Raw genomic sequence first — 22,907 nt, 5'->3', positions numbered from 1 at the left:
AGCTGGCTTATAACCATACTTTTTTTTTTTTTAAATATGTTTCATTGTTTATCTGAAATGCAAATTGAAGTGGGCATCTTGTATCTTTTTAAATTAATTAATTAATTAATTAATTTATGGCTGTGTTGGGTCTTCGTTTCTGTGCGAGGGCTTTCTCTAGTTGTGGCAAGCGGGGGCCACTCTTCATCGCGGTGCACAGGGCCTCTCACTATCGCGGCCTCTCTTGTTGCGGAGCACAGGCTCCAGACACGCAGGCTCAGTAGTTGTGGCTCACGGGCTTTGTTGCTCCGTGGCATGTGGGATCCTCCCAGACCAGGGCTCGAACCCGTGTCCCCTGCATTAGCAGGCAGATTCTCAACCACTGCGCCACCAGGAAAACCCCTATAACCATACTTTTAAAACTAATGTTAGAAGAATTCCCTCTGTCACTGATGTGGTCTGTGGCTAGGTAATAAACCAGATGAAATAACCAAAAATAAATAAATAAGTAAATAAATAAATAAATAAAATATTGAAATACTTTCACACTTGTTGGTAGAGTGCCCTGACCTCAAGTTTCTGTTCCCTCATCCCCTGCCCTGGACCTGCCTGGGAGGCAGCAATTAAGAGGTTAATAAGCAGGCTAGAGCTGCAGGGGACCTTCAAGGCCCTGCCCTGTTGGCAGTTCCAGCCTCTATTCAGGTGGTTTGGCGCCCTGACGTACCATTTAAAAAATATTTCGACAATTTTCTCCCCTACTCTCAACCAAATGTACTCCATCTGTGTTTTAAGACATTTGGAAGTTTCTGGCTTCTGAGAGATTCACTGGAACATACCGCTGGCTTGCTTCTTGAACTGGTCTCTGCTTTGTTTGCCGATTTCCCAGGATTACGCTTACGTAATTTCCTTTTGCCCTTAGCCTGCGCGCCATAATCCCAGAGGGCACACTGGGGGAATAAGATGCCCCTTACGTAACTTGTTACGTATGAGTCCAAAGATCCAAGTCTCACTGGAGTGTCTGCTGAATTTTCTAAGAAGTGTGAAAATTCATTTTGACAGGGGTTTATGTTGTCTCTTTTAGTCAATTGAATGCTTTAAAAAGCATTTTGTTATTTCAAAAATAGCCGAAGGAAATGGGGAAAGAAGAAAGGACAGTACTGCTACTCTGTGGCAGACACTTAGCAGAAGTTATTGTATCTAATTTAATCTTCTCTGAAATCCTCTTTCCTTCTAAGGAGACAGAGGGATGAAAATGAGTAGCTGAGGCTCATACAGCTGGAGATACCAGCCCTGGGCTGTAAAGCCAGACCCAGGTTCTGCTTATAGAATGTGCGTGTGTGTGTGTGTGTGTGTGTGTGTGTGTGTGTGTGTGTGTGTGTGTGAGAGACAGCTCTGTTTCATGTCCCGTTCTCTTGAAGACAAACTTTGCCCACTGACATAAAGCTGATAGGAAGCTGAGACCATTCTGAAGACTTCCAGTACCTTGGGGGCCAGGCTGAGGCCAGCTCTTTGATCTCTGTGCCAGAGATACCCTCCCTGGACCTGGCTGTGCCCAGATGTACTGGAGGCTTTGTGGCTGGAACCCTGGCTCCTTAATGCTCCGCTTCCCCTTTACCTGAGAGCTATGGCAGACCCCGAAGCAGCAGGTCCTGTGTAACATGCTTGCCTGTCACAAGCTGGGTCCCATTGCTTCTTCTCTCTCTGTTCAGGGAAGTGACGTGGAGAAAAGATCACGCCAGGGTGTATGTTTGCAATGGCCAATTTCACCAAGCCTCAAAGGAAAAGCTTAACCAGGAAGCTTGAGGAAATGGGGTTCTGGTCATCTGACTTTTAGGGTCATTGGGAGATGAAACTAGAAGGGTTTGTCGTTAAATGTATTTTTGGTAATTCTCTTATTTTTAATCCTTACATTGAAAAAGTAATTAACACACAAGGCAAAACATTCAAATTTTGCTAAAGAGGCGGTAATAATAAATGAGTCTCCTTCTCACCTGAGATGCCCATTTACTCATTCTTCTCCTCAGAGGCCATCACTATTAAGTGTCCCGTGATCCACCAGAAATATTATCTGTAATCTTTGTGTATACAATAACAAGTGTGTATATTTTCTATCTGTCTATCTATCTATCTATCTATCTATCTATCTATCTATCTATCTATCTATCTATCTAATCATCTGTCCATCCATCTATCCATCTATCCATCCATCCATCCTTCTATACCAACGTATGCTTAACTCTTGTTGAAAATCATTTGATATTCTCAAATTTATTTTCTTATCTTGGTTTGGTGTGTTGGGACCAGTACACCCCTGACAGAAGGTCTTGTGTGTCCCCTGGGATGCCTGTCTGAGGTCCAGTCCTCATTATAAAGTCCTCCAGCTGGTGAAGGTATAGCACTGAGCCACACACCAACCTCCCTGAGAGGTTGTGTTGCCCCACCCTCCACTATACTCCTCCTGGTGTCTGTCCTTCTCTTCAAAGCAGAATATAAGAAGAGGCTGTAGGAGTGGGGTGATAATCTTCCCTCTACTCTTCTGGGTTCTTGGCTGATAGCTCGTGTAATAAAAAGGCAAATTAACAGGAGAAAAACAAATTTAATTACTTATGCACATATGTACAGGAACTCCATAGAGATGTGAGACCCAAAGGCAGCCAGGCAATCGAGACTTATATACCATCCTGAGCTAAGGAAAAGGATAGGGGTCTAGGGCTTCAAAGGGGAGGAAGGCAATTTGCAGGGAGAGAAGAAGAGCAGATATTTGGCAAACAAACATTTGCCCTGCCATGCAATTAAGTCTCTCAGATGAAAAAGTTACCTCTGGTAATAGCTTTCTTCCAGAGATACAGACCTCCTTTCTAAATTCTTTTAGGCAGTTAAGGGGAAGGTAAAAAGCTTTAACTGAGTCTGCTGGGTCTTGATTGACTTCAGCTCAAAATAATCCTCATACCAAAGAGGCATATTTTGGGTTGGCAGGTTCTGCTCCCCTTCAATGCCCTGTGGGATGAATGGATCCAGTTGGGTGAGATTTCATGGAATCCGTGCTTCAGCAAAGACTGCCCTTACTCATCCCTTGCTAGAGAAGGATCCTGATTTATAATCCTGCTCCCTACATGGAGACTACCTTTTTCCATAATGTTGATTGCTAGATAACCGTATGCTCCAACAGAAGGAGGTAACTTTTCTCCCCAGCAAATTTTTTTCCCAGTTAAGTATGGCAAGAATGAAAGGCTGAGAAATGGCTAAGACCCCGGTTTTTATTACAACTTCCTCTGAATTACCATGTGAGAAGCCAGTACTCTACTGGGCCTTGTCACGGGATAGTCACAAGTAGATGGCACCACAGAGGTATCCCATGCAAATGGCTCATTTTACCAATGAATCTTAGGCTCAGACCAGAGACAACACATGAACAAATTTATACAGCAAACTAGTGGCACTTTGGAATTTGCAGCTGTTACCTCTGGCCCTTCTCCTGCAGTTTTGAAGGACTCTGCCCTGTAGACACATGGTACACCTAGTACATTTTTAAACAGAGGTAGAATCAGACCATAAACATTCATTGACTTTTGGATCCAAACTGGGTAGCGTGGTGACTTAGTATCGGTATTATTCTTGGCACATTCTTGAGCCAGTGGAAAGACCTTATTCTGGACCAGCATGTGTTTTTATGACTCAGGAGAACTCCTTGCTGTTGGGATGACTCAGATGTTTGTTTTACATGAAGATTACCAAACACCTCTTGCTACTTTTGAAAGCAGTGAATAAAATGAATAGTTACTCATTGCCTTGCTTACTGCCCTCTGTCACTATTTCTGTTGGCTTGGTATGCCAGGAGCCATCCAAACAGCTAGGTTCCAATTTGGCTGTATGCTGATAAAAGGGTTCCCCTCAAATCCCCCATCAACATGGACAGAGAGAGGCCCACGGGCATTTTTATCTACACTAAGTGGGTCATACGCTTTGGGCAAATTCTTCATGACTAGCAAAGCCCTCTGTGGGTTTTGGTTAACCGGTAGTCCTGCAGTGATCCGAGAGGTGGATATTATAGGACCACAGCTCTTTAGCTTTTTTTTCTTTGGCAAATTTATTTCCAACTTTCATCACAGGGTCATTTACATAAATCAATGAAAAGAAATTTTTCATGAATCAAAAACAAGCCTTATATGTATGGAAATATGTTAATATAAATGTTTCAGACATTACATGAAATTTCTGGAAAAAAAACAAACAAACCACACAGTCCTCTGGTCTCAAGTACTACAGAGACCTCAGTAAACAGAATTGAACATTTGGGATTTGGTTTACTGTTCCTCTAAGCCAAAGGTCAGCAAACTTTTTCTGTAAAGGTCAGATAGTAAATATCTTATGCTTTGTGGTCCATTCGGTGGGCCATGATTTGCTGACTCCTGCTCTAGGCTCTGGTTAGTTAGAAAAAGAAGACCAAAGGATGGAGTATTTGAATTGGCTGCCCGGTTCCTTGAATGTAGTCTTAAAAAACTTGAGCTTTAGAATTGGACAGATGTAGGTTTAGTTCTGTGGTTCTGCTGCTTAGTGGGTAAGTTTAGGCATGTTAGTTTCCTTGTCTATAAAATGGGGACAATAATAGTCTCCCCTTAAAGACTCATGAGGATCAAGCAAAGGAAGTCACTTGCCACAGGGCTGGTATCTCTAAATGATAGTAGTATAACTAGCGCTATTACTGATAACCGAGACCAATGAATAAGAGGGACTATTCAATAGCATGCAGTTGAGGAACTGACCTATCTGGTTACCTTCAAAGGGAACGAGGTGGGGAATGCCAAGAAAACTCTTTTCATCATCATCTTCTAAGGGGGAAAATCTGAGACTAGATCACATTGACTTTGCATTGCTGCTGGGAGCCTAGTGCTAACTCATGACAGACCGTCTTCCTTTCTCCAAAAAATGAGTCCTTACATCATTCAGAGGAAAGTGGAAAACAATAATCCCTTTCTTCTACACACACACACACACACACACACACACACACACACACACACACTCACTCTACCTGGAACAATTCAAGGACAGGTCTATGATGCAGTAATTCAAGGAATATCTAAGAATGCATTCTCATCTGGAAGTTCCACGTTCTTGCAGCCAACATATTGTGGTGAAAAAAGATTGGGTTTTGAATGAACACAGATCAGCCTGTCATTTCCCGCTCTGCCCTTTCCTAGCTATTTGACAGCAGGCAAGTTACTTAATCTTGCTTCCTCAGTTGTACAATAACTTACAATCACTTCTCACACTGTACAAAATGTCTGTCTTAAAAGATGCTGTAAATAATTGCTGCTCAGCCGGACTGTACAGGCTGGAATCCAAATGACCAAATCTGCACACCCTACCCTTTATTGTAGACTTGTAACAAAAAAAGGCTGAAGTGATTCTCAGCATTTTAGCACACGCTGAGTCATTACTCTAGAAGGTTCTAATCCTGCAACCATGATATCAAGGAGACCTGCTGAGAAGACAATGTAAAGCCTACTCCACCCTCTGTGGCCTGCTAGCCTGACATTGACTGTACCTCCTCCATTGGCTCTATCTGCTCTCAGGTCACTTGCTTTTCTGTTTTCACAATTGTCCCCTGGGAAACTTTGCTCAAAGTTGTAAGTCATGTGACATCTTTACTAACAACATGATTCACTCTAAACCATGCTCTGCCTACTTTGTAGCCTGGCCAATAAATATTCATTCCTTGCTTGGGGATTTTATTTCAGCACACAGGGAAAGCCTCCATCTATTCAGTGATGAAACTAAATGGGACAAGGCCTGCTAACTTAACAGGAGCCAGGCACGTGTGCAGATGAAATCAGGAGGTAGTTTACTCTCCTGTTAACATTTTTTTCAGGAAAAACAGCAGTGCAAACATGATGACAAGTGGTATTTGACATTTGGCCTTCATGTCAGGGAGCAATAGGGGCTGGTGGGGACTGTGGCAGACTGGAAAATCTGTGTCTGTCTAAAGGACAATCACTTCTCAGTTCTAGCTGATTGTCGCCACTCAGGAATTAAGTCTGAGGATAGCTAGATTTTTCCAGTACTTTAAGAGATGGGAGAAATCTGGATTTTGATGTGAAATCTACTAGCTTTTACATTTTGTTAAATAATTCAAATTTAAAAAACAGTAACAACAACTGTGTGTTACTCTTGCATTTATAAGCACTTACATAAACTGAAAGGGAGAACTGGTGGGGAAAAAATGAAGTTGGGAGTGGGGGAAGATGGTCGTGTGGATTAACACCTCAAAAATTGTATACAGCATTTCTTGTAACACACTCCAAGTGGAAAAGCTTGCCTATTTCATTCAAGTTTTGTCACGTTCCTTAGACATTACTTACTAAGGCAGGAAAGTGGTCAAACACCTTTAGTACTTTTCAATAACAAGGTCAAAACTAAGAGCATTGATGTTTAGTTAAGAAAAATTTAAATGATTAACAATTTATTGGCATTTATCACTGCAAATTAAGAGGTTTTTAGAATCAATTCCCAACTTGTTATCGTTAATAGTGTTAAAGTTACTGCTGACTGAACTTAGCAGTAAAGAAAAGGAATACTTGCCTAAAGGAGTGAATGGATTCTGTGACTTCTCTCCATTATTTTTAGTGTAAAAATATACGAATATTTTCTTAGTGGCTGAGAAAGAGACCTCTTTGGGAGTACTTGACATGCTGTGTAGGGATGGGGAAGAGACACACTCCAAGGAGCATGCTGGAGGAACAACAGCTGGGCAGCTGTTGGACAATCCATCAGGCTTGTGTTTTGCTCAATGGACTATGGAAATTGAGAGTGAAAAATTTGGGGGAGTATGAGGAGGAAGAACAAAGATGCTTAGGATGAACTTTTATTATGTGTTTGCTGGGTGGTGTGTGATGTAAAACCTCTTCCCCTTCTCCCCATACAATAGTGATTACTCTGTATTGGATTGTGGAGTTGCATCTGTTTTCAAGTAAGGGGCAGTGGGCTGAATGTGAGCAGAATGTGACCTTAGGGTAGATGGGATGGGTAGAGGAAGGAGGCAAAATTGCCCAGGGCAAGAAAGCCTGCCCCTTCTGTGTTAACTCAAAGCCCTAGGGTGTCCTGGAGTCCAGGACACTGATATCAAGGAACACTGTAGATCCTACCCAATCCCTACTGATCTCGGAGAGACAGCAGTGAGTGGTGGCTTGAAGTAAGATCTTAGTTTTCTGCCCAGGAACTGGACCAGGGCAGCCTGGATGAAAACCAGGAATCCTAGCTGCTAGTCCTCCAGGGTCTGGAGGCTGGAAGCAAAATTCCCCTGGCCCTTGCCCCCACTGAAAAATGCATTTCTCAAGGAGGCAAAAACTGTAAAAACAGGTACAGAGTTTATTGTTAGAGACACAACACAAGTGGAAGAGCACACAGGGAAACAGTTTGTTTAGTTAAGGCAGAAGGCAAGCAGAGATACACACCGGGAGAGAAAGGGTGTGGGCGTCCCCCCTAATGAGGAGGAGTGCAGTAAAGAGGCGGTTAAGTCATTTACATCGGGCAGTTCTTTCGGGTCTTTGTTTACCTTTGGCCAATTACCCGGTTTCTTTTTCCACACCTGACCCACCCTAGGGCCCTCCCCAACATGCGTGCGCAACTTTTTTCCAAGATGGATTCCAGCCCAGAGGCCTATGGGGGCCTTGGCATCACCTATTATGGGGTGGCACCCCCTCCTTTTTGAACCCCAAGCAACCTTTCTGCATGTGTGCAGTGTCTCCCTTGCCCCAAGGATGGGAAATATGTGACCTCTTGATCTTTTACTCAGACAGGGCCTAGCCCCTCACTGTCCCTGCCTTAACTTATCTTAAAGTGTCCACAGGAGGCAAAGTCCAGCTATTTACCCTGTTCTTGTTGTTATTTCCATCTCGAAGTGCAGGCAGGAGGCTGGTCATAAATATCTAGCCTGGAGCCCACTTGCCTCCTGCCTCAGGAAATGTAAACAGGAGACTAGTTGTAAATGTCCGGCCTAGAGCCCATCTCTTTCCTGCCCCAAGAAATGTGAATAGGAGGCCAGTTGTAAATGCCTAGGCTGAAACCCATCTATCTCCTGCCTCACTATTACCATATTTTATCCTAGCACTTAATTTGATCGACTGGTTTTCACTGAACACCTTGGGTGCCTGGCATTGTACATGCCATTATATGGTGGATACAAGGAATGACAAGACATGATCCTTGTTTTGATGTCATGATTTAAGAGCCAACCAGATAAGGCCTTGACACAGAAAGAAACCACAGTTAAATAAATGAAAGATTTTACAAGTTGAACAAGATTGAGCCTTTCTTCCCAAGCACCTGGGATGAAGGACTTTCACCTCAGTTGCTGTGAAGTGAAGTGGTGCTGGTGGTCCAGTGGCCAACATACCAGACCACTTCCAGGGGTGTCAGGGAGAGTTGCTGCTGGAAGGACTTCAGGAATGCATAAAAAGTCAAGGTATGATCACCTGTGCTAATTAGAAGCCCTGGTTGCTTTTGGCAAGGTCATCAGACATCAGTTTGAGCTTCTGGTCAACTTCAAGGCTAAGGAGTTTTGTACATCCTTTCCTTGTGCTTTGTTTAGGCTCCTCTCCAAATCTGTATCCATAGGAGTAGCCTCTTGTTCAGTGCCTGAGTTGGGAAGGCTTCTGCCACTTGCCAGAGTTACCTCCTAGATCCTATAGACTTGGGTCCCCCTTGTACCTGTACCTCAACAAAGTCTTAATGAGCACCTAATGAGTATTGGGTCCAGGGGTAGATACAGGCCCTTGCCTTGCAGAGTTTAAAGTCTAGTGGGGAAGACATTCAGACATCAAGGAGACAATCTGAATGTGATGAAATGTGAAGTGCAGGATATTACAGGCATGAAAAGTAGGTTGGGGGCTCAAGATAGGATTACTCAAAGAAACAACATCAGAGTCAATTAAGATTTCAGGTTCTAATGTAAGAAGCAATACAGTTCTAGAACACCATGAACTACGACTGGCTATTAAAAAGGGGGAAATGGATCATGAAAAAGGATGTAGTCCACTTGTGGGCTGTGCCACGTTTCTGTAGAGCACTGTGAACCAATCTGTCTCAATAAGCTACCAGTTTGAGAAATGCACATTCTTCACTTAAGAAGGAATTTTCCTGGTGAGAGGATTACCCTTCTGTGGTGATTGAATGACTCAGTTTATCACTTGTGAAATAAACATATAAAACTAGTTAAGAGGAGATTGGGCAGTCAATCTGGTGGAATTAGCAGGGACTGAATATTTAGTTGGCTGATCAATAGCCACATCTTTAGCGGCTTATTAGAAGGAACCAAAGCAAGAAAAAACACAAGTCATCTGGGAGGCCCTGACCTTGGGCTTTATTGTTAAGCTAAAGCAATAAAACAGTCAGTTACTTTTACCAGCAAAAGAGGTTTACCCGGGAGCAGTGAAGAATTGCAGTTTGGGACATGCAACTATGGTGAAACATGTGCAAGTCTGGTAAAGCAAAGGAGAGGAGACTCTTTTATGGAGGAGAAGGGGAAGTTGGATGGGGTTGTTATAAACAAAAAAAGTCCATTGGAGGAAACTGGGAGTTCAAAGTCTAGGGGCTTTTCATTGGCTGAGTTGCGACAGTCTCTCACTAGCTGAACTGTTGCCAGGCAAGCAGAAATTTTTCTTCCTCCTGCTCAGGGGAGTAAAGTAGGGTCTCTCCCTGCTGGGGATGCAAAGTATGTCTCTTCCTGTTGGTCTGTGCATGAGAGCTCTCCCTTCTGGTCCTCTGACTCCATTGTAGTGGGGTTTCCCTTCATTAATATTTACAGGTGATGGGAGCCATTTAGAAACATGATGTTGACCAGCCTTTGAAACAGGTTAGTGGTTAAGCAAAGATGTTGCTTTAGCCTGTGTTTATCTAGAGCTTCCCTCAAAGCTGGAAGAAGGAAGGAAGGGTGGTGTCGAAGAATTCTGCCTACATCTCAGTAAGGGAGGCTGAGAAGCAAGTATTCGAGCATACAGCCTCTCTGGACAGGACTCTAGAAGGAGAGGAGTGGATATTGATAAAAACTCTCAGTATCTGCCACCTTGCCTCTTAGGCTTATTATAAACATCAAATAAGATACTTAGCCTGGGATCTGGTACTACATTAGCTTTCTGTTGTTGCCGTAACAAATTGAGACAAATTGAGTGTTTTAAGGCAGCACGGATTTATTTGTTTCCTTATAATTCTGCAGATCAGAAACGAAAATGGGTCTCACTGGGCTAAAATCAAGGTGTCAGCAGGTCTGTGTGCCTTTCTGAAGGCCCTAAAGAAGAGTTTGTTTCTTTGCTTTGGCAGCTTCCAGAAGCTGTTCACGCATTCCTTGGCTCATGGCCCCTTCCTTCCTCCATCTTCAAAGCCAGCAATGTTGGGCTGAGTCTTTCTCATGTTGCCATTTCTCTAGTTCTCTCTCTCTCTCCTGCCTTCTTCTACTTTTAAGAATCCCGGCGATTATACTGGTCCCACTTGAATAATCCAGAATAAACTCTCCATCTCAAGTTCAGTTAATTAGCAACCTTAATTCCCTTTGGCCATGTAACTGACATAGTCACAGGCTCTGGGGATTAGGACATGGACATTTTGGGGGAGTGGGCATTATTCTGTATCCATATTATTATGCTGGTACACAATAAAAAGTCAATCAATGGTCCTTATTTATTACCAGTACACCTAGTAACGTCTTTCTCAAGTGTGAAGTTACCTACTGGCCTTCATTCTTCAAAGGCAGGACCGAAGCCTCAGCTCTGGTAGATTTTAGAAAGCCTTCCCTTGACTGGCTCGGGGGGGCAGGGACGTGGCCAGACCCCACCTGGAGGGTTGTGTCCGGTCTAGGAGGAACATTGTAATGGGATGTAAATGGTTTGAGGTGCTGCAACCAGGATGGTGAGGAATTTGAGGAAGAGGAAAATCTGGGCAGAGAGGAGAGCTTCCTTCATGTGCCTGGAAAGCTGGTGGGTGGAGGAGGAGTTAGGCTTCACGTATTACAAGTGTGTTGTGATTAAGAGCATGCACCTCGCACAGGTAGAGCTAGGTTCACATGCCAACTCAGCCACTCACCAGCTGCCCGGCTTTGGGCAAATGACCTCACCTCTCTGATCTCCAGTTTTTCATCTATAAAGAAGGAATAATAATAGTATCTACCTCGTGAAAGTGTTTCGAGTGGTCAATGAGATAGTGCATGTGAAGTGTCTAGTACATTGCCTCGTGTTAACTACTATTATTGTTAACTGGTTCCCCAGGGTAGAAAAATAACCAGTGGGTAGAAGCTACAGGGAAACAGATTTAGGCTCATGGTAAACGAAGAGCTTTGTAATAGTCAAAGCTGTCCAATGGCAAGACGATGAGACATGTGAAGTCAAAAGCTCTCCTTCACTGCACCTGTCTGGGTGTTGACTAGACATCAGCGCATGGATTGACGACACCAAAGTCAGCTGGGTGCTTTCTAAAAAGTCGGGAGGTCTAGGACCCACCTGATGCGCTGAATTGGGATATTGAGGGATGGGGCTTAGAGATCTGCGGTTTTTTAAATAGACTTAATTTTTTAAGAAAATTTATAGAAAGTTTAAAAGTTAAAGTTTTTAGAAACTTTACAGTTTTAGGTTCACAGCAAAATAGAGCAGCTGGTACAGAGAGTTCCCATTGACCCCCTTTTCCCACATGTGGACATTTTCCCCCACTAGTAATATCCCCCCACCACAGTGGTACGTTTGTTACAATTGACAAACCTACACTGACACGTCATTGTCATCCAAAGTCCATGGTTTACATTAGGGGTCACTCTTGGTGGTGTACATTCTATGGGTTTAGAGAAATGTACAATGACATGTATCTGCCATTATAGTATCATATAGATACTGGTTTTACTGCCCCCAAAACTCCTCTGTGCTCTGTGTTTTCATCCCTACCCCTGGCAAACACTGATCTTTTTACTGCTTCCCTAGTTTGCCTTTTCCAGAATGTCATATAGTTGGAATCATACAGCATGTAGCCTTTTCAAACTGTCTTCTTTCACTGAGTTATATGCATTTAAGTTTCCTCCGTGTCTTTCATGGCTTGATAGCTCATTTCTTTTCTATTAGCACTGAATAATATTGTATTATCTGAATATACCACAGTTTATTTATCCATTCACCTAATGAAGGGCATCATGGTTGCTCCCAAGTTTTGGCAATTATGAATAGAGCTGCTCTAAGCATCCGTGTGTAGGTTTTTGTATTTTGGAGATCAAAAGTAATCCAGAGACAGATTTGGGGCCTCCAGACCAGATAATCAGGACAAACCAGATAATTTGTCTGAGATTGAGGTTGAGGTTGAGGGAAGACTGAGAGCTTCCCTGGTTCTGAAATTCTAGAATTCCATGAGGACTGTGTGTAGTTCTTGCATCAGGCTTTGGTTTGGACTAGGCATTAGCCTTCTCTCTGGACTTTTCTCCCCCAAACCAAAATCATTCTCTTGGTCAAAGGATCAGTGTCAATGTTTGTGGTTAGCACAAAGAGAGCAATTTTTCTAGTTCTGGAGAGAGAGAGTGGGCTGACCTGTTCTTCCAAGTTCAAGACTGCCTGGGTTCAAATCCAGACTCTGTTACCCACTAACTGTGACATTGGGCAAATCATTTAACCATCCTGTGCCTCAGTTTCCCCTTCAGTAAAGGTTGCTAATAATATATTTACCTCCTGAGATTATCGTGGGTATTAAATGAGTTCATACACATAAAACGCTTAGAAAAAGCATGTCTAACTGCCTGGTACGAAGTAAGCTTTGCATGAACGTTACTTGCTATCATTATTGTCATCATCATGATTTTTATCCTTATGATTACACGTTACCAGACATGTGAGTGCCTCTGAGGTGAAGAGTCCTTCCCGGTGAAGAAGTGGGGGAGCTGGAGTGACCCCTGGAGGCATCTCACACCAGCCCGTGTTTCCTGCACGCTGCGGTTGCCTGAGGGGAGGAGCCACTTCAGTGGACGCCAGTCCGCTCAGTGGTACACCTGAGGCCGCTGCGGGGCGTGGGCGTCCAGGAGCATGGATTGTCCAAGACGGGCAGCAAGGTGATGGCTTTCCAGAGCTCACGATGCCTTTTCCTTCCCCTAGGGGCGCACTCCTCTCTCTGTTGTCCTTCTCCAGGAGCTAGGATCACATGTCCCATAACTTGCTAGTGCCTGGGCAGAGACGGAAGTTTTGTTCTATCTGTCACTCTGCAAACATCCCTAGAGAGGATGTAGCCAAAGGACCCTGGACTCAAAGGCAGAGCGCAGCACAGGTTTAATTCTAGCTGCTTGACAACCCGGTTCAAGTTCCAGTTCTGCTGCGTCTGAACTTGGGCGAGCTTCAGAATCTCCATTTCTTTCCTTTTTTTTTTAACATCTTTATTGGAGTATAATTGCTTTACAATGGTGTGTTAGTTTCAGAATCTCCATTTCTAAGAAGGACTAATTCCTTTCCTCTCAGGGGTGTCATGAGGAAATAAGTCAATGGGTGTGAAAATATTTTGTGAACTATGCTTATTATTAAGTTATTATTAACTTATGTGTTTAAAGGTCAACAGATGAAATGTTGGTTATTATTTATAATTTAAAAGATGAACACACAGAGTGAAGTAAGTCAGAAAGAGAAAAACAAATACCATATGCTAGCACATATATATGGAATCTAAAAAAAAAAAATGGTTCTGAAGAACCTAGGGGCAGGACAGGAATAAAGACACAGACGTAGAGAATGGACTTGAGGACATGGGGAGGAGGAAGGGTAAGCTGGGATGAAGTGAGAGAGTGGCATGGACATATATACACTACCAAATGTAAAATAGATAGCTAGTGGGAAGCAGCCGCATAGCACAGGGAGATCAGCTCGGTGCTTTGTGTCCACCTAGAGGGGTGGGATAGGGAGGATGGGAGGGAGATGCAAGAGGGAGGAGATATGGGAATGTCTGTATACTTATAGCTGATTCACTTTGTGATACAGCAGAAACTAACACACCATTGTAAAGCAATTATACTTCAATAAAGATGTTAAAAAAATAAAATAAAAGAGGAACACAAAGGGACAAGCCTTCAGGGAATCTTCTTTTGTAAGATAAACTGTGTGTGAGAGTACTTTGCAGTTATGGGCATGGAAAAGCAGAGGCAGATAAAGACCAGGAATTTCTTTTTTTGGCCTGTGAGACCACTCTCTTGTAACCTGGGCTACCCAGAAGCCCCACTGCTTTTGTCTCACCTGAAGGAGACCTTACATGTTCCCCAAATATAAGGTGTTTTTTGGGTCAAATTAGTACCTGTTCTTTTGTTGGCAAATCCACCGCCATTGCAATCAGCCATTTGGGGTCCAAGCTAGAAATATAATATATATTTACTTCTAACACCATAATTTATTTAGTTTGCTTGTTTATTTTTAAAGTCTTTATTCAAGTCTAAGGTGCACACAAAAAAGCACATAGATCTTAAGCAACTAGCTTGATTAATTTTCAGAAATTGAACACACATGTGAACATAGCCTCCAAATTAAAAAAGGAAGTAAAAAGAAAAAGAAAATTGCTAGCCTCAAGAAACCCTGTTGAGGCCACAGAGTTTTGAACTCAGTGACTTCAGAACTGCCTGGGGCAGTAGCAAAGTTCCAGTGTCCTGACCTCCCCTCTTTTTATTTGGCTTCTGGATGTGGTTCTGGTCAGAACCTGTGTCGAGAGGTTTTCCCCAGCAAGTCTTGTTCTTCAGGATAGATCTGAGAAGCTCCTTCACATTGGGGTGTCAGTGAATACTTTTCCCTGGATTTCTGGCTTTAATCTGGTCTCCTGAGGGGATACAAAGGAACAGGTATCTCTCGAAGAAGGAATTTCAAGGCCTCTGGGAGCCAGAAGTGGGTGACTTTGAAGAGCAATAGAGAAACCTTAAAGAAGTCCTGAAGCATCACCCCACAGTGTGGCCTTTTGAACGCCAGCCCTGGGAGATCTGACCATTTGCATGGTCACGGTGGTGACTTGCCTTCTTGCTTGGAACTAACACTGTGTTTCATGCCTGTCTGCTTCGTCTAAAAGGAGAGAAAAGGCCCACAGACAGACTGCTCTGCTCACGAAGAGAGAGAGGACTGCACTGAAGAAAACCAGTTGTAGGGTGTGACCAAAACGCCCAGAAAGTCTCAGCTCCTGGACGCCTCACCCAGTTTCTGCTGGTGCCTGAAGGCCCTGCAGCTAATTAAGCCACTTAGTCAACATTCCAGCCACTCCCCTGTCTGGGGGACTGATTGGGAAGGCTCAGTCTGGGAAGCTTCTGGGGCTAGAGAAAGAAATTCTCCGGCCTCAGGGCCAAATCCAGAACTCTGTTAATCAAGGGAGCACCTCAAAATCAGAATCCCATTGGGAAGGGAATAAATGCCCAGGCTCTTTGGTTGAAAGATCACATTTTGGAGAATCCAAATTTAGGGATGTTGATCTTGGCAATTGAGTCCTAAGGTGTCTTTCTGTGTCCTCATCAGTTTCCCCTGAAGGCCACGTTAGCTGAGCCCAGATTGGTTCATGGCTCCACCCTCCCCCAAGGAATGCTGGAAGCAGTGGAGCCTCCAAGTTTGGGCAGGGCAGCTGGATCAAAACCACCGACAGGGAAGGGCCAGCCTTGGGTGGTGCTGACCCGCCCCTTCCTGCCACCCACTGGGTTTTCTAATGCAGGTGTTTGTGCTTTTGTTCTCTTCTCTCTTCCTCTCAGATTTCCTAGTCTTTGAGAATACTACCCTCTAGAACTGTGTCACACAGAACCTGTGACTAGAACATGTTTTTTATCTAGTCACCCATTCATTCATTTATGGTTTTTAAACATACAATAATTGAGCATCTGCCAGAAACCATGCTGAGTGTGGGGAAGACAGAGTCAAGTAAGTCAAGATCTTGCCTTCAAAGAGTTTATATTCTAGTGGGGAAACAGACAAGTCAATTGTGATAAATACCTTGAGAGAGGTAAGCACAGGTAAGCCCGGGTAAGCTGCAGAAGGAGCATCCAAAAGGCAAATTTGGAAGTCAATAAAGACTTCCCGAGGGAAGTCACACTTGAATTGAGTTTTGAAGAAGAAATAGAAATTAGTCTATGAAGGCTGGGTTGGAGGGTAGGGTGGGGAGGACATCTTAGCCAGAAGAGACGGTTTGTCTCAAGGCAGACTGATTGGGGCCAAGTTCCCTGTGGCTCAAACCCAGAGTGCACGCCCCATGAATCTCCTCCAGTTTACTGAAGTTATGTGAAGTTTTCAAATGTATTTTCATGTTGTTCCGTGAACCAGAGGGGGTGGCAGTTACTTCAGAATCGACATGCCTCTGGGGACCGGGCTGGCCAGTGTGCTCCTAGGCCATGGCTCAATCTTTATTTTTAGAAAGGGTTCCCAATTTGGGAAGATCAAACGCCCCCATCCCAGTCTGTCTCTTGGGCCTGGAGGTTTACTGTTCCTTGGTGTCTTATTTCTGTTTTGGGTGGTGAGCCTTTCTGGAAATGGGCAATTCCACTGGGTCAAGGCCGACTTAAGTCTCTACCCTGGGGAGGACTTCACAAAAGTCCAAAGGTTTTATACTTGAGACTGTACTCCTGATGCTCTTGGAGAGGTAGTCTAGGCCATTCCACAGTGGGGAAGCCTACAGCAGCGGGAACTTCCCAGGCTCCCACCCACTTGGACCCCCTTCTGGGACTTTCTTTTTGTAAAAAGCACAAATACCATTTGTTGCTAAAGTGACTTATTAAAACTCAACAGTAGCTAAGCTACCTGAATGGTCATTTTGCACCATTTTAGGCATTTACGACAAAGAAAGCAAACTAAAATTGAATATCAATTATATGTTAGATGCTGTTGGTGCTTTCATAACTATTATCTTATTGAAGGCTCTATAATGACCCAGTGAATTGAATGCTATTGTCCAAGAGATTAAATGAATGCCTTGTCCCAGCCACAGCTGGAAAGGGTAGATTTTAACCAAGAATCCAACGACCACGTTATTATGTAATTTCATTCCACCGAGGTGCCTTCTCTCAGCTGCTCATCAGAGCCAGTGTTTTGACTTCTGGTTCTCGGCAGAGTGAGTGCTATTTTATTTATTCCGTCATGGTTTTGTCTCCTATTACTTCTTCCTTCTCTCCTACTACTTCTTGTGTGAGAACATCCAAAGTCCCACCTGACTCTCTATTTGCGATTCATGTCATTAGCCAGTTTGAGCCCCTTGGCCTGGGAAGTGATATGGAGACAGGATTCCTTTCCCTCAATTTTTCATCTTGAATGTTCCTGTGAGAGCATTCTGTCCGGTTCCAAGGGAGTTGACTATGAATGAGATAGGTGGCCTCTTAGTGATTCAATGGTGGATTTGGCTATTGGCTGGTCCCAATGCCAGTTCACCTGTTTGACTATATTCCCACGGCATTGACCTGCCCACCTTAGAAGTCTAGACTGAGAATTGGTCAAGCGTGGATGGGGGATTAAGATGATGCCTGTGTCTGAATTGTATACTGAATTTGACCCCAAACTCAGCTTTAGTAGCACTAGAAAAAACATGTTTATGTAGCAGAGATAGGAAAGGTAAAAATGGAGATAAAGACATAAAGAAATGGTTGTCACTGTTGTTATTGGTTTGTCTCTTATCTCTAAGTCACCCATGATCTCTAAGCTCATTCAGTGCTGGATAGAATAGAAAGAAGGCTGCATCTCTGGAACTGAAGGCTATTAATTACCACCTCCCACCCCAGAAGAATTAGAGAATCACAGAATTTTAGAACGTTAAAGACTTTCTAATCCAGCCCTATTATTTTACAGATTAAGAGCCTGGGACCTCAAATATAAAAATCTGCCAAAATTGATACCTAAACCCCATTGGTATTTCATACTAAGAGTGTGTTTTTATCATTTCATAGTGCTTTACTCTTCTGTCTGTTGATTATGGTCAAGTAACTTTACATCAATCTTATATTATTTCTGACACAGCCAGTTAACAGCAGCCCTGGAGTTAGAACCCAGACCTCCTGACTTCCCATCTCATGCTGTCTACTAGGTCCAATCCCGTCATAATTTGGAATAATTGTAAACTGTGCTCTTTAGCCAGACCTTCCGATATTCAAGGAGAAGCTTAAGATGTATCATTTGTGAAGTCTGGTGTTCACTGGCAGGACCTTTCCAGAAAGCATTTATGTGATCTAGGAAATGGACACAGTGAACAGAAGGGACTGAAGGAGATTTGGAGGCTGTGAACCTCTAGGTTTCATTCATTCTCAGGATCGATGAGGACACAGTATCTGTCAGAGAGATTCTGACTTCTTGGTCAGTGAGCATCCTTTACATGGTTAAACCAGGTCTTACAGGATCTAGCATGGGTGAAGAGACTGGTTGGTGGAAATTCCCAGCTGTTTTAGAGTTCCAGTTCTTCTCCCTGTGGGTGTGACATTCTTTAGGGAACCAGGGAATTCCCAGATGTGGGACAGTTACAGCTGTAATCACTGTTTTGTGTTGCTCAGAGCTGACAGCACTGGTATTTCCGGCATCCTTTTCCAAATACCTTGACCGCCTTGGGGGAAAGCCCCATCAACAAACACTATTTTTGCTCTTGAGGGTCTGACCTAGTGTCCCCCATTTAGGGCCATTTCTGGACATTGTCTCTTCTGCGCCTCTGAGGTCTTTAGACTTGGGTAGCAGAGGGTCAGATGGGTGATACCTGTTGCAGACCTCACATCCTCCAGGCAAAAACACACCGGTTGCTTTTAGGTTCCTTGGGGAACATTCTGTTGTCACCTCATTGAACCAGCGAAGGAGGAAAAAGAATTTGGTGCCAGATAAGTTGACACAGAATTGTACAGGCAGGAAATCCGAATCCAACACCACATCTAATGAGCCTATTATTAGAGGCTCTTGGCAGAGCAAGGGAAAGCAAATGCAAATGAAAAGCAGGTCCTGAGAATTGTTTAAAATTTAGCACCAGCCCCATTACACGTTCCCTTTGGAGTCACAGAGGATGTTTTGCATGATAAGCTGAGCTTGCCTTTGAAACAGGACTCACGTGCATTTGTGTGAGAAAGAACGGGGCAGCGACTGCAAAATTAACAGCTGTTTAAACAGTTTAGTGGAGAAGCTAAGGCTGAAGGAAATTATAGGCTCATTGTTCAAGTTTAAATTATACAAACAGCTCTCCCATCGCATGGCCTTACTTTGCTGGGCAATGGAGAGAGGTGTGGGGGAATTGGCTTATACTGTATTAAAGAATTACGTTGCTAAATCTTCCATCCAGAAGGCACTCGAGTAGAAATAGAGGTGGTGAACAGTGTGGGGAGAGCATCAGGCTTGATGGATTTCACATAACCAAGCCACGCCTGGGCTTTCAAAATCCTTATTTCTTGGTTCCGTCTGCATGGCCACAAGTTGTAGGGAGGGAACATGAATGAAGGGATAAGTGTGCACATTTGAAATAACTTATTGTCTTTATACAGTGGACCTACCCAGATCAGGCCTTGCCCTTTCTGTTCGTTGCCAAAGAAGTAAATCTGCAGGCTGTCGTGACCTCAGGCCTCCTCCTGTGTCCAACTCACCTTTCTCTGATATCCATTTCTTTTGCTTGGAACTGGGACAGTCAATGAACCTCCACCATATTCATGATGGTAATGGGATGCAGCATTACTGCCTTGACTTTTATTTGAATCAGTGCCTGTGCTAAAAACCAATGCGTGGACACCAAGATTGGCATCTGGTGGGAGCTTCGGGCTCTAGTTTGGACCAACAGATTTCCAAATTGTGTGTATGCCATTTATTTGCTAAGCTCTGGACAAACTGCATAAGTAATTTAGGAGACCTCTTATTCCTCCAGGTTTCTGTTCAAATGTCCCCTTATCACGAAGCCCTCCTTCCCTGACCACCTGATGCAAAATAACTCTGCCTTCTTCCCACCTGTCACCCACTTCCTAGCACATGATCTCCACTTGAAATATATTTATTCATTTATTTGTTATCCCACTAAAATGTGTAGCCCGTGAGAGCAAGGGCTTTGTCTATTTTGTCTATTGTGATATTTTATCACCTAGAACAGCATGGGGCCTGTAATGTATGTGCAATGGGAATTTGTGGAACAGATGCAGAATGATATGAGGGGTGCTAGGTGGTATGCTGCCAGTCTACTGTAGAAGGGCCTGGTTCCCAGGAGAAAGCACAGTGCCCTGTATAGCTGCTCTCCAATTCTTAATTTCTTTGAGCAAACATTTATCAAGCGCTTGGGACCAGGTGTTAAAGGATGTAGACATTTAAATTAAATCCATCCTTTAAGATCCAGCTCTGGTATCAGCCCCTCCTGGGGGTCTTTCTTGAACAGTCTTCTTCTTCCCCAAAGCTAGGTTAGACACCATTCTTACCATGTCCCATAACATCCTGTACAGGGCCTTATCGTGGCCCATATGTAAAGCAGACAAGTACCATGCAACGTGCTTTGTGTTTCCCCTTAAGAGCTCCTTAAGCACGAGGATTACACCTTACTCATCACTGACTATAGTGTTGGACACACAGAGTCCTTAGTAAATACCAGTTATCCTTGTTATCGCCGCTGTTACCATGTGCATTCAGTAACCGGCATTCACAGAGCTGTGGATATGTGTAATCTCATTTGAAAAACTATATCTGTTCTAGGGATGTAATGAAAGTTGTTAAAAGAGTCAATCCTAAGAGTTCTCATCACAAGGAAAAAATTGTTTTCTATTTCTTTAATTTTGTACATATATTAGATGATGGATGTTTTCTAAACTTACCGTGATAATCACTTCATGCTGTATGTAAATCAAATTATTATGCTGATCTCCCCGTGCTATGCGGCTGCTTCCCACGAGTGACCACCTAGAGGGGTGGGATAGGGAGGGTGGGAGGGAGACACAAGAGGGAGGAGATATGGGGATGTATGTATATGTATAGCTGATTCACTTTGTTACACAGCAGAAACTAACACACCATTGTAAAGCAATTATACTCCAATAAAGTTGTTAAAAAAATTATCATGCTGCTTACTTATACAGTGCTGTGTGTCAATTATATCTCAATAAAACTGGAAGAAAAAAACCCAGAACTATAGGAATAAATAAAGAGCATTGGAAATGGTGAATATAAAATAAAGCAAAAACAAAAACAAAATTATATCTGTTCTTCTGAAGATATATAAGGCTTAGAAGCAGCTCTGTATTATGCTATACAATATTATTTAATGTTATGTTCTATAATATTCTCCATTTCAAGCTCTCCTTGTGTTCTGGGGGATGCAGGGATCACTTAGACTGGTCTAGGATCTTTACAAAGAGTTCTCAGGGGACTCCCTGCTTCCCCAGAGGCCAGCCAAGGCCCTGATGTACTTTAATAATGATTTTCTATGTGCAGAGGTTAGGAGCTCCTCTGAGCCTGGAGCACATGTTTAATTTCAAGAGGGCAAGTCACAGGCATTCTCTCAGTACTCGTGGGTTCATGACATTTTGATGCTGCCACTTTGACGTGGCTGTTTTGATTCAGGGCTTCAGGGACATCTTGTCATGGCTTAAAAGACAAATCATTAAACACACAGCGATTTTGTGCAACTAAGAAGTGTGGCCAGTAGGCATCCGACCACACTGCTGGATCGGGTGTGTACGTTAACCTAATATTTGTGTGTTTTCACTTGGCCACGGCTGTCTTGATGCTTGACACTTTCATTACATCGTGTGGATCCTGCCAGAATGTCTGGTTTAAATACTTGTGAGTCTCACTGAAATACCAACCATGTGCCTGATTCTAACTTCGGTGGCAGGAGGGCTTCAAATGAAGCAGAAGGCAGGGGATTACGCTCTCAAGGGGCCCATAGAGTTTTTGCCAAGGGCTGGCTAACGAATGCATTCACCATTTCTGAACACGTACGGCCTCCATTCTCCGTTGGCAGTTTCCTGGTTTACAGCTTCGGATTACTGGCTGGAGAAGTGTTTAAAAAATATAAAAAGATCCTAATGCAAGCATAGAAATATGGTCTATCCATGTTAAAAAGATAGTTTTGATCATTTTCCCTGCTGTGCTGTAAAAAGAACTTTTCCGTCTGTTTCACTTGGTGATGGGAGGAAGTGGTACTTACTGCTTGCCGGTCAGAAAGCCCCTGTCTGCTTGCTATGAGCTTCATGCCCTATTTTCTTCTTTAGACTGTCTGAGCGATCATCAACACACACGTATGCCAGATAGTCAGAGATTGCCCCCAGACTAACTAGATAAGTAGAATATTAGGCCATTAAGGGAAGACTAAGAAGCTTATATTTTGACTAATGTTATCATCTGGGCATTCTACCAGACCATGCCACATTATTCCTAATTTTAAAATATTCTGTTATTTATTTATTTATAATTTTTATTTATTTATTTTTATTTATTTTAATCTTTTAATTCCATGAAAGGAGTACTTTTTTTTTAAATTTATTTTTTATTTACTTATTTATGGCTGTGTTGGGTCTTCGCTTCTGTGCGAGGGCTTTCTCTAGTTGCGGCAAGCGGGGTCCACTCCTCATCGCGGTGCGCGGGCCTCTCGCTATCGCGGCCTCTCTTGTTGTGGAGCACAGGCTCCAGACGTGCAGGCTCAGTAATTGTGGCTCACGGGCCCAGTTGCTCCGTGGCATGTGGGATCTTCCCAGACCAGGGCTCGAACCTGTGTCCCCTGCATTGGCAGGCAGATTCTCAACCACTGCGCCACCAGGGAAGCCCTAATTTTTATTTTTTATTAAAGTATAGTTGATTTACAATGTTGTGTTAGTTTCAGGTGCACAGCAAAGTGATTCAGTTATACATATACATATATCCATTCTTTTTCAGATTCTTTTCCCATATAGGACATTACAGACTATTGAGAAGAGTTCACTGTGCTATACAGTAGGTCTTTATTGATTATGTATTTTATATATAGTAGTGTGTATATGTTAATCCCAAACT

The 22,907-nt window shown here is 43.3% G+C and overlaps 1 protein-coding gene and 1 long non-coding RNA gene across 3 annotated transcripts in view; one reads left to right on the top strand and one right to left on the bottom strand.

The window, feature by feature from the left end:
* SLC1A2 (solute carrier family 1 member 2) overlaps positions 1-22,907 on the top strand; it is a 112,505-nt gene that overhangs the window by 29,912 nt on the left and 59,686 nt on the right. For both annotated transcript variants that reach the window (XM_082410495.1, XM_082410494.1), the window contains exon 2: positions 22,791-22,847. In XM_082410495.1, coding sequence (XP_082266621.1) covers positions 22,791-22,847 — 57 coding nt within the window. The remainder of the gene's footprint in view (positions 1-22,790; positions 22,848-22,907) is intronic.
* On the bottom strand, positions 117-22,784 carry LOC309636901. The gene is made up of 2 exons (XR_014250298.1): positions 5,561-22,784; positions 117-5,506 (listed from the first exon to the last, which is right to left on the bottom strand). It is a non-coding gene; the product is annotated as an uncharacterized lncRNA (long non-coding RNA).

Source organism: Balaenoptera physalus (assembly GCF_965194825.1).
Source record: "Balaenoptera physalus genome assembly, chromosome: 10".
Taxonomy (NCBI): Eukaryota; Metazoa; Chordata; class Mammalia; order Artiodactyla; family Balaenopteridae; genus Balaenoptera; species Balaenoptera physalus.
The sequence above is the reverse complement of the archived record's forward strand: the minus strand, read 5'-3'. Positions and strand labels throughout refer to the sequence as shown.